This window comes from Somniosus microcephalus, chromosome 19 (assembly GCF_052327205.1).
Source record: "Somniosus microcephalus isolate GS21.2 chromosome 19, FLI_Smic_1.0, whole genome shotgun sequence".
In the NCBI taxonomy this organism is placed as follows: domain Eukaryota; kingdom Metazoa; phylum Chordata; class Chondrichthyes; order Squaliformes; family Somniosidae; genus Somniosus; species Somniosus microcephalus.
Window position 1 is genome coordinate 63,135,013 of NC_141005.1, and position 16,205 is coordinate 63,151,217.

Sequence of the window (16,205 nt, forward strand, 5' to 3'; positions counted from 1 at the left end):
CACAAAAGATAAGGAACATCTGCCCTCGTAAAGATGACAAAGTAAGGAACACCTGCCATCACACTGTTTTTAAATGGTAAACTTAGAACACCTAGAGATGAGACATGAGTCTGGCTGTGGTGGCAGTAAGAATTGCAGAGGTCGGCAGAAAAATGACAAGAGATAATTAGCTTGCATCAGCAGAAAACCTTAAAGGAAATACCACTGGAAAAAGGTATAAATATTGAACTCTCAAATGGGATAACAGACTCGCTTTAATTGAGCAACATGATTCTCGGCTTCAGAGGCAGCTCTGTAAGTCTCCAACTCTTTGTGCCTCGGGGATCAAAGGTATTTGATTTTGGTGGATATCCTGTAGAACGCTAAGAACTGTAATACTGTAGTGAAGTTAAGATTTAAAAGTAAGATTCTCTGTTAATACGATTGTAAGTTTTCTCTTTTTGGAACTGTTAATGTTGCGATTGACTCATCAACTGTAAATTACATGTCGGTTCTTTAATAAATCTATATCTTTTTAGAATTGTCTCACATAAGACTTCTGTATCAAAAACTCATGAACTCAATCTCTGTACACTCTTTGGTGAGGAGTTGCAGAATTCTGAGGGAGTTTTCCAGACCCTCATAATATCTGGAACGTTACAGTCTAGCTAAACTTATTAAAAGTGCTATCTGGAGGACGGTAACATTCTCGGGTTGTTCCTTTCCTTTAGGGAGAGATAGTCCGGACCTTTAGACCCAATTAAGCGTCTTTAGGATTCGGCTACCTCAAACTTTAGTTGAAAGTGATCGTCTTGAGAAATACACCTGATCCGGGGTAGCCCTAAAGGGGCTAGGACTAGTAATTATCCCTTCAAGGTAAATGTGGCAGCTATTTTTCACACAGCAAAATCCCACAAACAGCAATGCAATGAATGGAGGTTTAATCGGTTTTTGGTGGTGCAAGTTGTTGGGAGGAATGTTGGCCAAGACACCATGAGAATGTCCGGCCCTTCTGTGAATACAACAACAACTTGTATTTATATAGCACCTTTAACGTAGTAAAACGTCCCAAGGTGCTTTACAGGATTATTAAAAAGACAAAAAATTTGACACCAAGCCACATAAGGAGAAATTAGGGCAGGTGACCAGAAGCTTGGTCAAAGAGGTAGGTTTGCAGGAGCATCTTAAAGGAGGAAAGAGAGGTAGAGAGGCAGAGAGGTTTAGGCAGGGAATTCCAGAGCTTAGGGCCTAGGCAACAGAAGGCACAGTCGCCAATGGTTGAGCGATTATAATCAGGGATGCTCAAGAGGACAGAATTAGAGAAGCGCAGATATCTCGGGGGGGGGGGGGGGAAGGTGGAGTTGTGGGGCTGGAGGAGATTACAGAGATAGGGAGGGGTGAGGCCATGGAGGGATTTGAAAACAAGGATGAGAATTTTGAAATCTAGGCGTTGCTTAAGCAGGAGCCAATGTAGGTCAGTGAGCTCAGGGGTGATGGGTGAACGGGACTTGGTGCGAGTTAGGACACGGGCAGCAGAGTTTTGGATGACCTCAAGTTTATGTAGGGTAGAATGTGAGAGGCCAGCCAGGAATGCTTTGGAATAGTCAATCTAGAGGTGACAAAGGCATGGATACTTGATATCCACCTGACTCACTGGAACAGGTAGCTGGGGCCTCAGTTTAACATCTGGGTCGAAGTGTGGCACTTCCAAACAATGAAGCATTTCTCTGGAGTGTCAGCCTAGATTATCTACTCAAATCCTGGAGTGGATCCTGAACCCACGCTTTTCTGGTTCATAGGAAACAGTGTTAGCAACTGAGCCAAGAATAATAACTTTATAAAATTCAGGTGAAGGGTCCAGCCTATAGTTAAAGGGTTGAATGAGCAGGAGAGATGTAGCAATTCAGTGACACCAAGTTTGATTTTTAAATGTCTGTAGATCGCAAGAGGAAGGGAATTCAGGAGAAAGGAATAGAAGAATATGCAGATACGGTCGGACGAAGAGGGGTGGGAGGAGGCTCATGTGGAGCATAAACACCGGCATAGACTAGTTGGGCCGAGTGGCCTGTTTCTGTCCTGTAAATTCTATGTAGACCTTGATTCTGTCTGAAGCTCTCCAACAGTAATATTTAACCCAGTAGTGTGAGGTCAGACATACAACCGAGTGTCTGATCAGAACATACCCGTAACAATTCTGCTGAATCGTAGAATTACGTCAAAATTAGGAAACGGAAACAGAGCTCACCCGACCCAACCTCTGCTACCTCCTCTGGCCCTCCGTCCCAGCCCGTGCCCTATGCTCCTCTGACTCTGGACACCTGTGCATCCCATTTCTTCCCACTCGTCCATTGGTGCAGAGCCTACAGCTGCCTTGGCCCTACACGATGGAACGCCACCCCTAAACCTCTTCATAGAATTACATCGAAATTACAACATGGCAACAGGACGTTAGGCCCAACCAGTGCGGGTTGGTGTTCATCCTCCAGACGGGCAGTCGTCCTAATCCGACGTGCCTACCCTGTTCCCATATCTCTATTACCCTTTCCTTCAACCACCTATCTAACCTATTCTTAAATAATGACACGCTCTCTGCTTCAGCACCTTGCGTTAAAGGTGCTACATAAATGCACGTTGTTATTGTTGTAACTCCAGCAGTGCTTTCCACAGCCTCACAATCCTTTGTGTAAAAAATTTGCTCCTGCTCTCGGTCCTAAATCTCTTACATTTAATCATATCCATGTCCCCTCTTAATCACTGGAAACATCTACTCTGTTCCAACCCTTCATAGTCTGAAACATCTCTATCAAATCACCCTGTAATCTCCTCTGTCCTAATGAAAACAGCCTGCATTTTTCAAGTCGTTCTTGTATTTCCTCAGCCAGTTGGGTGCTGTTGTGCAGCAAGGGTTCCTGCGCCAAAGAGTGCCTTTGATGAGCATGCAACAATAGTGGCCTCAGCAGGGGAGGTATCACAGTCCCAGACCTGATAAAGCCCAGTTTCATACATTGGAAATAGGTGAGTTACAATCGCCATTCGGGATCAGAGACCTCATCACACTGCAATTTTCCCTGTTTACAGAGATCGGTGGCCACAATCAGGACTTGGCCTCCTACAGCAGCAGGCAGGCCGAAACGCAGTCACTGCCAGTTCCTGAGCTGTGTCTGTGGACTAGTGACAGGGGGAGCAGCTCAGGACGTGCAGGCCCCCACAACCAGCAGAGACCAGGCTATTCTTGGCACATGGACAGGCAGCACAACAACAACTTGTATTTATATAGCACCTTTAATGTCATAAAAAGTCCCAAGACACTTCACAGGAGTGTTATCAAACAAAATTTGACATTGAGCCACGTAAGGAGATATTAGGACAGGTGAAAAAGAGGTAGGTTTTAAGGAGCGTCTTAAAGGAGGAGAGATAGAGAAGCGGAGAAGTTTAGGGAGGGAACTCCAGAGCCCAGGGCCCAGGTAGCTGAAGGTACGGCCACCAATGGTGGAGTGGTGAAAATCAGGGATGTGCAAGAGGCCAGAATTGGAGGAGTGCAGAGATCTCCGAGGGTTGTAGGGCTGGAGGAAGGTTACAGAGATAGGGAGGGGTGAGTACTATAAGCATAATGCAGGGGGTTAGCAGCAATTTTTGTATGTAAAGGATTATTAGAACATGGAATGCATTATTGCAAGTAGCTACTAAAGCCAAGGCAATCGGGACATTTAAGAGGAAGATAGATAACAACAACAACTTGCTTTCATATAACATTCCTCACAGGCAGGAAGACATCTCAGAGCACTTTACCACAAGGAGGAAAGTACAACAATGGGGAGTACCAAGTATAGAGAAAAAGAGGGCAATGGAGAGGCGCGGATGGACAACCTAATTAAGGTTGAAGAAAAGGGTTCTGAGGAGGTTTTGAATGATGGAGGAAAATGGGTAGAGAATTCCAAGATCAGGAATGTAGTAGGTGAATAAGTGGCCATTAGTGGTGGAGCAGAGGGAGCGAGGAGAGGGAGAAATCCAATTTTAGAAGATGCGGCAGGGATGATGGGTGTGGGAGACTCGGGGAGAGTGAGGACAGGGCGATGGGAGTGTGGGACTCGGAGAGTGGGGACAGGGCGATGGGAGTGTGGGTCTCTGAGGGGGTGAGGACAGGGCGATGGGAGTGTGGGACTCAGGGAGAGTGAGGACAGGGTGATGGGAGTGTGGGACTCAGGGAGAGTGAGGACAGGGCGATGGGAGTGTGGGTCTCAGTGAGGGGGAGGACAGGGTGATGGGAGTGTGGGTCTCAGTGAGGGTGGGGACAGGGCGATGGGAGTGTGGGTCTGAGGGTGAGGACAGGGCGATGGGAGTGTGGGACTCGGAGAGTGAGGACAGGACGATGGGAGTGTGGGACTCAGGGAGAGTGAGGACAGGGCGATGGGAGTGTGGGTCTCTGAGGGTGAGGACAGGGTGATGGGAGTGTTGGTCTCCAAGTGTGAGGACAGGGCGATGGGAGTGTGGGTCTGAGGGTGAGGACAGGGCGATGGGAGTGTGGGTCTGAGGGTGAGGACAGGGCGATGGGAGTGTGGGACTCGGAGAGTGAGGACAGGGCGATGGGAGTGTGGGTCTCAGTGAGGGTGAGGACAGGGCGATGGGAGTGTGGGTCTCAGTGAGGGTGAGGACAGGGCGATGGGAGTGTGGGTCTGAGGGTGAGGACAGGGCGATGGGAGTGTGGGTCTGAGGGTGAGGACAGGGCGATGGGAGTGTGGGACTCGGAGAGTGAGGACAGGGCGATGGGAGTGTGGGTCTCAGTGAGGGTGAGGACAGGGCGATGGGAGTGTGGGTCTCAGTGAGGGTGAGGACAGGGCGATGGGAGTGTGGGTCTGAGGGTGAGGACAGGGCGATGGGAGTGTGGGACTCAGGGAGGGTGGGGACAGGGCGAGGGAGTGTGGGTCTCAGTGAGGGTGAGGACAGGGCGAGGGAGTGTGGGTCTCAGTGAGGGTGAGGACAGGGTGATGGGAGTGTGGGTCTCAGTGAGGGTGGGGACAGGGCGAGGGAGTGTGGGTCTCAGTGAGGGTGAGGACAGGGCGAGGGAGTGTGGGTCTCAGTGAGGGTGAGGACAGGGTGATGGGAGTGTGGGTCTCAGTGAGGGTGAGGACAGGGCGATGGGAGTGTGGGTCTCAGTGACAATGAGGACAGTTCATAGAATTTTTATTATTATGGACTCAAAAATCTCAGTCTGCCACTCCAGCCGGTGAGGTATCCCTGTATAGAGCTTTACGTACACAGATCCAAGTTGAAAAAGGGCACCTCTTCCCTCTGATGCAGCAACAAACTGCATACTGACTGACTGACCCGACTGACTGACTGACCCGACTGACTGACCCGACCCGACTGACTGACCCGACCCGACTGACTGACCCGACCCGACTGACTGACCCGACCCGACTGACTGACTGACTGACCCGACTGATGGCTCTTTCAGGTGCCATAGAAACAGGATCATTCAGGAGGCGACGGGGCATCGCTCGGAGATTCAATGTGCTGCATCATAGAACATGTAGGACTGAATGCACATTCTTCATGCAGCATGGTCTAATCTCAGCCCTGTTGGTTACAGCAGGTGCTTAGCAAGAGATTAAAGAAGGGAGTAAAATTCATGTTGCTGTTTTCAGAGCGGTTCCTGCTGAAGCCTGGGAGCAGCACGCACTCTCGCTCAGGAATGGTGCATGGTGGGGGAGACAAACACACCACGACAACTGTGATTCAATTGGGTTGTTTCTCTTCTCCGTTTCTGCCCCTCCAACAACTCCCCCCCCCACCCCACCCCCATCACCACCACCCAACCCCCTCCACGTGTTTCCCTTCCGATTTAAGGTCATTGGCAAAAAAAAATTCGGAGGAGGAGAATGAGAATTTTTAAAAATTATGCAGCGAGTTGTTGTGAGCTGGAATGCACGGCCTGAAAGGGCAGTGGAAGCTGATTCAATAGTAACTTTCAAAAGGGAATTGGATAAATACTTGAAAAGAAAAAAAAATTGTAGCGCTATGAGGAAAGAGCAGGGGAGTGGGACTAATTGGGCAGCTCTACCAAAGAGCCGGCACAGGCATGATGGGCCAAATGGCCTCCTTCTGTGCTGTATGGTCCCACAGGGACCAGCTTCCTCTGGTACCTTTGCCTACTCTTCAGGTCGGAGTCTGGGTAATGGGTGCTGCTATGCTAATCCACCACAGTGGACATTAGTCGTGGCCAATCCTGAACTTGAATGACAGCCATGTGTGTAGTATCTAGCAATATGGAGCAGGAGTCCTGGGTGACTTTCCCCCCTGTCCTAGCCAAGAGACACTAAGGCCAACTGTAGAAACCCAAATGTTGCCACAACTGAGGTTGGCTCACTCAGCGCAGATCAGGAATTCAGTCTGGGACCATCTTGTCTGTTTGGTTCAGTACAACATCATGAGAGGCATTAAAGCTATCAGGGGAACTCTCAATCTTCTTCAACCATCATACAGCATCTTGGCTCATCCTTGTTAAAGGTCATAGTTCAACTCAGCCCCTGGTTAAGGACCATTACAGCAAGATTACACCGCATTTACACAAGATTACAGTACTCTGGCCACTGCTAGTGATGGAATACGTGTCCATGTGCTTCTCTGTATTATAAAGCAAGACTCTGAACAATAAATCAGATTGAGCGCAGGCTCTAAGAAGTAAAACATCCCCAGCATTACAATTCCACTTTAAGAGGCAAATATCAATTTGAATGAGCATGACAATGACAAGTTGATTATATAAGGGAGCAGGAATTGTCGAAGTAACTAACTACATAGACATCAAATATGGACCTGTTCTCACAGGCTCCTGTGACATTGTGATGGGTCGTTGAACTGGGCAGGAGACACAGTATTATACAGTGATAAAGAGTATTGCAGAGGTGTTACTGAGTGAGGTGGAGAGTGTGTGACTGCTCATTCTGTAAGGGTTACAGAGTGGGACAGCCAAGCCACAACCTACCCAATGTCTACACATGGACAACATTCCAGCATGTTGTCACTGGATAGACGAGGGACCTCTGGCAGATTTTTCTTCCCTAACCCAGGGATATCGAAGCCAACAGTACTGTCTCTGGCCGAGATTAAGTACCATGCGACTACCAGGATCGTAGAAGACAAACTAAATGGACCTTGGTTTTTTTCCGTCTAGCAATTCCTATGTTCCTATCTTAGCCCAGACCAAGGACTGAATCGGGCACCTCCCTGGGCCATATGGTTCAGTACCAACCCAGATGGCGCATTTACCCTCCAAGCCACTAATACATTTCTACTAACTCAGTTTAGAATCATGAGGCCACAGTGTGGAAACCTGTCATCACATGGTTATAGGGTATATAATTAGTCGGTGCTTCTGATACATCGTCAGCACAGATGCCAATCTAGCAATTAAGACAATGGCTTCAGCATCCTCGGAGAGGCTCCTCACCTGCTCACATAGCGAGCGGAAGCCGCTCTCCTCTAGCCGGTCCAGCTCAAAGGTCTCCCCAAGAAGAGGGTTAAATGGCTTTGCCGTGCGATGAATGGTTGTCGAGTAGGAAGACACTGAGAATGCAGCCACATAGCACATCTGCTCTGCGGGGCTGTCGCACCTCGCTGCCTTGTCCAATAAATCATGATACTCTAGGTCCTCAGTTAGTCTCTGAAGCATCGATAAAGGCTCGTTGAAATTCACCTGGAAGCAAAGAGAACATAAGCTAAGAGCCACGTTTAATAAAATTAGTGGTTGTTTAAACCTTGAGAGAATGAAATTGCACTGTGCGTTAATTGCTTTGTCCCTTATTTTAATGGACCCTTTTCAAATAAATGTGTTAGCACCTCTGTTAAAATAGCGGATAATAGTATTTAATACAAACATATTAAGCACTCATACACTAACATTGCATCAACATGGTTACACCTCATTAATGATGGAGTCTCACCAACAGCACCCCCTCAAGAGAAAGACCTTGAACTTCCTCGAGGGTTCTCCCAATCTCTGGCTGTAATTGCAGTGGGTGAAATTCTGGAGAAACAGCCTGTTTATACCATTTCTCCGAGGGTTCCCATCTTCTACCCTCCGTAAACTTGAGGTCACCCAAAACTCTGCTGCCCGTGTCCTAACTTGTACCAGGTCCCGTTCACCCATCACCCCTGTGCTCGCTGACCTACATTAGCCCCTGGTTAAACACCACATGGATGAAAATTTTATAATCAATGTTTTCAAATTCCTCCATGTCCTTGCCTCACCCCTCCCCATCTCCGTAATCTCCTCCAGCCCTACAACTCTCCAAGATATCTGCAGTCCTTCAATTCTGGCCTCTTGAGCATCCCAGATTTTAATCACTCCACCATTGGCAGCCGTGCCTTCAGCTGCCAAGGCCCTAAGCTCTGGAATTCCCTCCCTAAACCTCTCTTTAATCCTTTAAGATGCTCCTTAAAAGCTACCTCTTCTGCCCTAATATCTCTTTACGCGGCTTGGTGTCAAATTTTGTTTGATAATGCTCCTGCAAAGCCCCTTAGGACGTTTTACTTTGTTAAAGGTGCTATATAAATACAAGTTGTTGTTGTTCCACTGATCTCCTGACCAAGTTGTGGCAGGAGATGGGAACGACCTCTGCAGAAATTCAGGGCCTTGACACCAGGACCATCTGTTCCAGCAGCGTACTGTTTCGCGTTCGCACCGTCACTGAAGCAGGTCCACATGACAGGGGCAGCTCTACACCAATGCCTGCTCCCAGACTGCCGCTAGCCAACCTTGAAACCTAGAAGATGTGACCCTTAGTTCAATGCTTCTCCCAAAGAATGGCACCTCCGACAGTGCAGCACTCCCTCAGTACTGCTCCGGGCATCAGCCTATATTAACGTGCTCAAGTCTTGGTGTGGGACTCAACCCACAACCTTCTGACCCAGAGGCAAGATTGCTGCCAACTGAGTAAGTGTTGGATAGCTATTCAACCATGAAGGAACACCATAACAGGTTCAATCCCGTCCACACATTTGCACTTTCCAGTGGAAGTCACTGAACGATATTCAACCGTGGCTGATTATGTTCTCTGCCTAGTCCATGGATGCAGTCACCAATTATAGAGTCCCTTCTGCCAGCCTGCTGAGATCAGCTCACTCAGCACAGGCCAAGAATTGGACCTTCCCAGTCTGTATGGCTCAGTTTCACATTGGGCGGAACGTTTAGCAACCTTTTTGTCAAAACTAAAATCATCAGCAGAGCCACAAGAGTTGATGATATTTGAGACACTCACTCACCCCAAGGATCATGTTGGGATAATTTATGCCTTATTGCCACGTCGTTCAGTTAAATAAAATCAGCACAGCGGGAGTCACCTGGTTGCAGTGTCACTCTGGCCCTATTGTGGTTTCAGGCACAGGATCTGCCTTCAGGTATGTTTTGATCAGTCGCCGTTTTCACAACAGGAGACTGACTGCTCAGCCATGCCAGGCAGCTGTTCAGATATTTACTCCAGTTTAAATTCTGGAGTATGTTTGACTGCTATTGAAAATTCTGATGGCAGAAGGAAAATGCTTCAGAACCAACCTTGCAAACAATTCTGTCTGATTGGATCAGAGTGATATTCCATGCGATATGAAATTACCCCATGTGAGCGTAACGTTATTCAAATTGGCAGCATTATTCTCCTGCCTGCAACTTATTTACTCCATTTGAATTATTAAGTAAAAAAGTGTTGCATACAATTAAATACAGGCCAATTTCTGCCCTTGACCATGTAAAGCAGAGTACTGAGCCTTGGCCGTTCAGCCTAGCACAGCAATAGAGTTGCTGAAGGTTTTGAAGCTGTAGCTACTGAGGTGGTATCGACAGTTCTAAAGAAAGACTTGCATTTATATAGCGTCTTTCACGACCTCAGGACGCCTCAAAGAGCTTTACAGCCAATGAAGTACTTTTGAAGTATAGTCACTGTTGTAATGTAGGAAACGCAGCAGCCAATTTGCACACAGCAAGCTCCCACAAACAGCAATGTGATAATGACCAGATAACAAAACAAAAGCAAAATACTGCGGATGCTGGAAATCAGAAATAAAAACAGAAAATGCTAGAAATACTCAGCAGGTCAGGCAGCATCTGCGGGGAGAGAAACAGAGTTAACATTTCAGGTCGGTGACCCTTCGTCAGAACTGTCCTTGGTCAGCCTGACCTGCTGAGTATTTCCAGCCTTTTCTGTTTTTATTTTATGGCCAGATAATCTGTTTTAGTGATGTAGGTGGAGGGATAAACATTGGCGAGGACACTGGGGAGAACTCCCCTGCTCTTTTCGTAATAGTGCCGAGGGATCTTTTACATTCACCGGAGAGGGCCGACGGGGCCTCGGATTAACATCTCATCCAAAAGGCAGCACCTCCGACAGTGCAACACTCCCTCAGTACTGCAGTGGTTGTGTCAGATTACATTATGTGCTCAAATCTTCTACAACGATATCTGATCTCGAATCCATGTGCTTGTAGACCTTGTGCTTTATTTGAAGACTTCCTGAATCTTCCTGCACCATCCCAGTCCACGTCATGTTTTATTTTCCTGGTATTATTACATCAGATCACGCCATGGTCCTTTCTTTGTGGATGCAGCAGGTGGCGCTGTTCTATGCCTTGGACGTTAAGCGGAGAGAACAGGACGGAGCCAAATGACACAGTTCAAGGATTCCGACAAAAAAATGTGGCAACAGCGTGACAGAAACTCCAAATTAAACCAGCAGGATGAATTCTGCCCATTTTGCATTTCACAGCGTCATGCCTTTCTTTAAATGCAGGCTGGGATTCTGTACAGACACTAACCTCTAGCAATGTTATTTATTGATAGAACTGTCACAGTATCAGACGATTCAAATTTATCAGCAACTTTATTTCTTCACTGAAGAAAGGTCTGTGATCAGAAGGATTTTTTGCATCACTGAGCACGATAAAAGATCAGTTTGTGTATGTGTAGGTGTGGAAGGGCATCAGTCTGTGTGAGAGTGTAAAGGTCTGTGCAAGGCTACATGTCCGTGAGAGGGGAAGGGTCCGTGAGAGGGGAAGGGGCTGTGGGAGGGCACGTGTCTGTGTGAGGGATTTTGTGAGGCTGTGTGTCTGTGTCAGATTAATCCTGTTTTTTCCCCCCTTTCCCTAAAGTGGGCAGCTCTCCCCTCAAACAACCTCCATTCCTGCCTGAGAGAAGCAGTTAAATTCCTTCCAGACTTCCCGCACCATTGCGGTGAGACGGGCCTGAGGTTTGTAGGATTAGTAAACAGACAAGAACAGCAGCGCCATATCGCCGTGTTGATGCTCATTTAGTCGATGTAAGTGCTTAATTTGTATCTTTTAATTGAAGAAAAAAGCGACGATGAGTGGAATTGACAGTGCAGTGGACTAACCACTGGCCTTTCACTTCTGGGACCAGAGTTTGAATCTAGTCCAGACTGATTAGATTAAAATCACCAATCTCTGCTGGCTGGAGCAGCTTTAAACAAAATGAGTTTGGGTAATCTTAATTAAGTTCCTACTGAGCATGTGCCCAAAGCACAAAATCGCCCCAAATTTGGCATTAGATTGCCAACGCCATGCAGAGATGCTGGAGAATTGCTGGTGGGGGAGATGCAAATTCTACACTGGTGCTGCAGGGGTGATCGTCTGTGGTTAAACACATAGTTGGGGGAACTTTACACTGAATCTATACCTGGTTGGGGAGTTGCTGGATATTGACACTGAATGCCCTATTCTCACCTCGATGAGCAGGAAAATTTTAGGAAGAGAAAACTACAAAATGCATTTTCAACAATCGCTGCGTGGGAGTCAGTTGCTGGGCAAACCCAGTGGGACAACACCAGTTAAATGCTCTTCTAATACATGCAGCAGACCAATCCGGGACTGCAGATCGTTTCAGAGCAACACGTCCAATTAATACTTAAAGGTTAGCACATGTTATAATTTGTGTCAGATTCAGCACAAACTCATTGAAGTTTTAATTATCTAATTTTATATATATTTTCCTCCCTTGTTTTTCATTTGCCAGCCAAGAGGCAGGCAGGCATTCTACATCAGTAGCTGCAGACCCATTAATCTTACTTTCATTGCATGCAATAAGAGAAGTAAGTATGGAATAGCATCTAGGGAGTAGTGATCACAATATAATAAGGTTTAAGAGACTGAGAGAGAGAGAGATATGGTACAAAGACCAAAGTAATTGATTGGAAAAAAGCCAACTATGAGGGAATGAGGACGGAGCTAAGCAAGGTCAACTAGAGAAAAATACTGACAGAGGTAAAACAACAGTGGGCAATATTTAAAGGGGAGATCAAGAGAGTTCAGGAGAACTATATTCCACTAAGAAATAAGAACAAACTAGCCAAGAATGAGTTGCCATGGATAAATAAAAAGGTGAGGATAACACTGAATCTAAAGAACGAGGCATAAACCAAATACATAAACAATAAGAGGAGGACAACAGGGAATACCAGGAGTTTAGGAAAGAGGTTAAAAGACAATTATTTGGGAAGGCAAAGAGGAACTATAAAATGAAAATATCAAAGAATATAAAAATAAATAGTGCAGTATTCTATTGGCACATAAATAAAAAAAGGATAATTAAGATAGGGATAGTGCCAATAAGGGACGAGCAAGATAAACTCACAGATGATACCGAAATGGCAGTGATACTTTGCCTCACTTTTCACTGAAGAGGCTGCCAAAGAGGAAATGACAACAGAAGAAGAAATTAAGAGGGATATTACAACAATGAAGATAGAAAGAATGGAGATAGTAGACAAACTAGCCAAACTTAAGAGTACAAAACTTCAGGTCCAGATGGATTTCACCCGAGGATATTCAAAGAAACTAGAAAGGAGATAGTGTGGCGGTACCACCGGGTGTCCCTTACTATGTATATACATAATTCCCTTTAACTTACCTTTGTATGTACATAACTTACCTGTTTGGGTCGTTGCCCCTTTAACTTACATGTTTGGGCCGTTACCCCTTTAAGAATGCGCATCACGTGACTTACCAGATGCGAGCTGGCCCAGTGCAGCCTTCCACTCCCGCGACGGTCGCCGGCACATCTCGGCCTCCCGCTCCTGCGGTGGCCGCCAGCACGGTTCGGCCGCCCGCTCTCGCGTCTTTGGCCGCAACGGCCAGCCACAGTTACGCGCTAACGTCACGGTCACGTGACCACACAAGCGCGGGAAAATGCGGCCGAGCGTGATGACGTCATCACGCTCTCCACAGGACTGCGGAGTCAGTCCTCGTGGCGTCCCCGCTGGGGAAAGACCTACTTCACAGTGCTCCTGCATGCAGCCGCCTTACCTGCTGTATTTCGTCTGTTCTTGTAAATAAACAACTTCTAGATTGTTCTCCTGAAGTCGAACTCGATTATTTAGTAGTCATTCGTCCGATACCTACCTAGGTGAACACGAACTGCTACATTGGTGACCCAACGACACGAGTGTGGGGGCTCATCAATACCTACATTGGTGACCCCGTATCCATGAACGTTTTTCACGGACGAAACGCACAGCCTGACCCTCGTCTGCACAGAAGACAACCGACGAACAATCGACGAACAACAGCCGACGAACACCAGTTCCTACATTGGTGACCCAGTCTTTGCGATCGTTTTCGCTAAGGAAGCGCAGCCAACAACACCTACATTGGAGACCGATTTTACAGAGGTAGAGCATGACCAACGGCAACTCACAAACGCCAACGCCTACAACGGGTGAGTTTTGTGAACATCTTTCAAAAAAGAAGCACGCTATGGAAGCATCAGCCGTTTTGCTGTCGCTACCGCCATTCCGGGTGCTGCAACCGCCCTCGTGCTTTCTAAAGGTAGAAGCCCCGTCTGCCGGGAACATCAATGCGGCACAGACCCCGCACGTGCTTACGGTCTCCGTATTCGATATTTCTACCGCCACACGGTTCGTCCACCTCTACGACATCTCTGAACGCAACCGCAAGTATGAATCCTTCCAAGCGTGGGGTCCGCAGGTTTTCAAGACCGCAAGATCGGAGTGCGCCCCCGCAGAGATGCCACGAGGACTCGCTCCTCTCGAACCACGAGGACTCGCTCCTCTCGAAACACGAGGACTCGCTCCTCCTGAACCACGAGGACCCATCCCTCGCGAACCAGAAGGACCCATCCCTCGTGAAACACGAAGACTCATTCCCCACCGACGACGCACCAGCCCGTCAGCCTGCTGGTTGTGTTACCTACCACACTTTTCGGCGAGACAAGAAGCGTTGCCGCCTTCTTGGCAGTTTTTCCACTAAAGTCAACTACAACTAAAAGCGTTGCCGCCCTCCAGGCAGTTTACCCCTACCGACATCAACAACAACCCGGTCCGTTGCCGCCCTTTCTCCAGTTTTCACCTTAATAAACGCAAACATCTACTGACGCTGCAAACATCGAGGACGGGACCAACGGGCATCTCGCGGCCGCGATCAACCACGTGAAAGTTGCTATCCTCACCGCTCACTGATCAACGCAGCAACTTTTCATCCTCCGTTGTGTTATCGTCGTAGCACTATGGCACGCACCGTTCCGTGCATTCCAGCCTCCCGAAGGTTTCGCTCACCTGTCGGCGAGTTCACCGACCTCGCCTGTCAAGTCCTTCTGGATCGCTCGTTTGGCGTTTCTGCAGAGTTCGTCGGAACAAGGACTTGTTTCACCATCAACGGAGACATTGCCCGCGTCCGCCCAACCTGCCTGTCACTCTGACAAGGCCTGCTGTTTCGCACGTCTCCATGGTCCTTCGCCTGACGGATACGTTTTATTCGCCATGACGCGCGTAAGGATCCGCTTACGACCAGCATCTTCAGACCTGGCCCGCCAAGTCGAGACAGCACGCCCGCCGAGACCACTAGCTCGTCAGACCATCTCATCTTTGGACTTTCGTTAAAGCGAATTCTGGGGGGGGGTGGCGCATGTGGCGGTACCACCGGGTGTCCCTTACTATGTATATACATAATTCCCTTTAACTTACCTTTGTATGTACATAACTTACCTGTTTGGGCCGTTGCCCCTTTAAGAATGCGCATCACGTGACTTACCAGATGCGAGCCGGTCCAGCGCAGCCTTCCACTCCCGTGACGGTCGCCGGCACAACTCGGCCTCCCGCTCCTGCGGTGGCCGCCGGCCCGGTTCGGCCTCCCGCGCCCGCGATGGCCGCCGGCCCGGTTCGGCCGCCCGCTCTCACGTCTTCGGCCGCAACGGCCAGCCACAGTTGCGCGCCGACGCAGGTCACGTGACCACCCAAGCGCGGGCAAACGCGCTAACGTCACGACGCGGTCACATGACCACACAAGCGCGGGAAAACGCGGCCGAGCGTGATGACGTCATCACGCTCTCCACAGGACTGCGGAGTCAGTCCTCGTGGCGTCCCCGCTGGGGAAAGACCTACTTCACAGTGCTCCTGCATCCAGCCGCCTTACCTGCTGTATTTCGTCTGTTCTTGTAAATAAACAACTTCTAGATTGTTCTCCTGAAGTCGAACTCGATTATTTAGTAATCATTCGTCCGATACCTACCTAGGTGAACGCGAACTGCTACAATAGCAGAATTGGGGGGGTGGAGGTACCGAGTGAGGTGCTTCAGGGCTTGGTGCTGGGACCACTACTGTTCTAATTTACATAAATGCCCTGGCTTCAGAAACCCAATGCCAAGTGGTCAAATTTGCAGATGTTACCAAACTAGAAAGGGTAGTAGAATGGAAGGAATTCCAGAATGATTTGGGACAAATATGTGAGCATACAGAACAGTGGGAGATGGAATCTAATGCAGACAAGTGTAAAGTACTGCAATCTTCTTCTTAGGCAGTCCCTCGGAACCGAGGATGACTTGCTTCCACATTTAAAATGAGTTCTCAGGTGACTGATGAGTCCAATACGGGACCTACAGTCTCTGTCACAGGTGGGGCAGACGGTGGTTGAAGGGGCGGGTGGGCGGGGTGCTTGGGTTGACGTGCGCTCCTTGCGCTGCCTGTGCTTGGCTTCCAGTGAAGAGACTCGAGGTGATCGGCGCCTTCCCGGATGCTTCTCCTCCACTTTGTGCGGTCTTGGGCCAGGGATTCCCAGGTGTCGGTGAGGATGTTACATTTTTTCAAGGAGGCTTTGAGGGTGTCCTTGAAGCGTTTCCTCTGCCCACCTGGGGCTCTCTTGCCGTGCCGGAGCTCCGAGTAGAGCGCTTGTTTTGGGAGCCTCGTATCGGACATGCGGACAATGTGACC

The 16,205-nt window shown here is 48.4% G+C and overlaps 1 protein-coding gene across 6 annotated transcripts in view; it reads right to left on the bottom strand.

Moving 5' to 3' along the window:
* Positions 1-16,205, bottom strand: part of LOC147104527 (oxysterol-binding protein 2-like) — a 461,946-nt gene that overhangs the window by 29,731 nt on the left and 416,010 nt on the right. For all 6 annotated transcript variants that reach the window (XM_085961904.1, XM_085961902.1, XM_085961900.1 and 3 more), the window contains one exon: positions 7,430-7,675. In XM_085961904.1, coding sequence (XP_085818030.1) covers positions 7,430-7,675 — 246 coding nt within the window. The remainder of the gene's footprint in view (positions 1-7,429; positions 7,676-16,205) is intronic.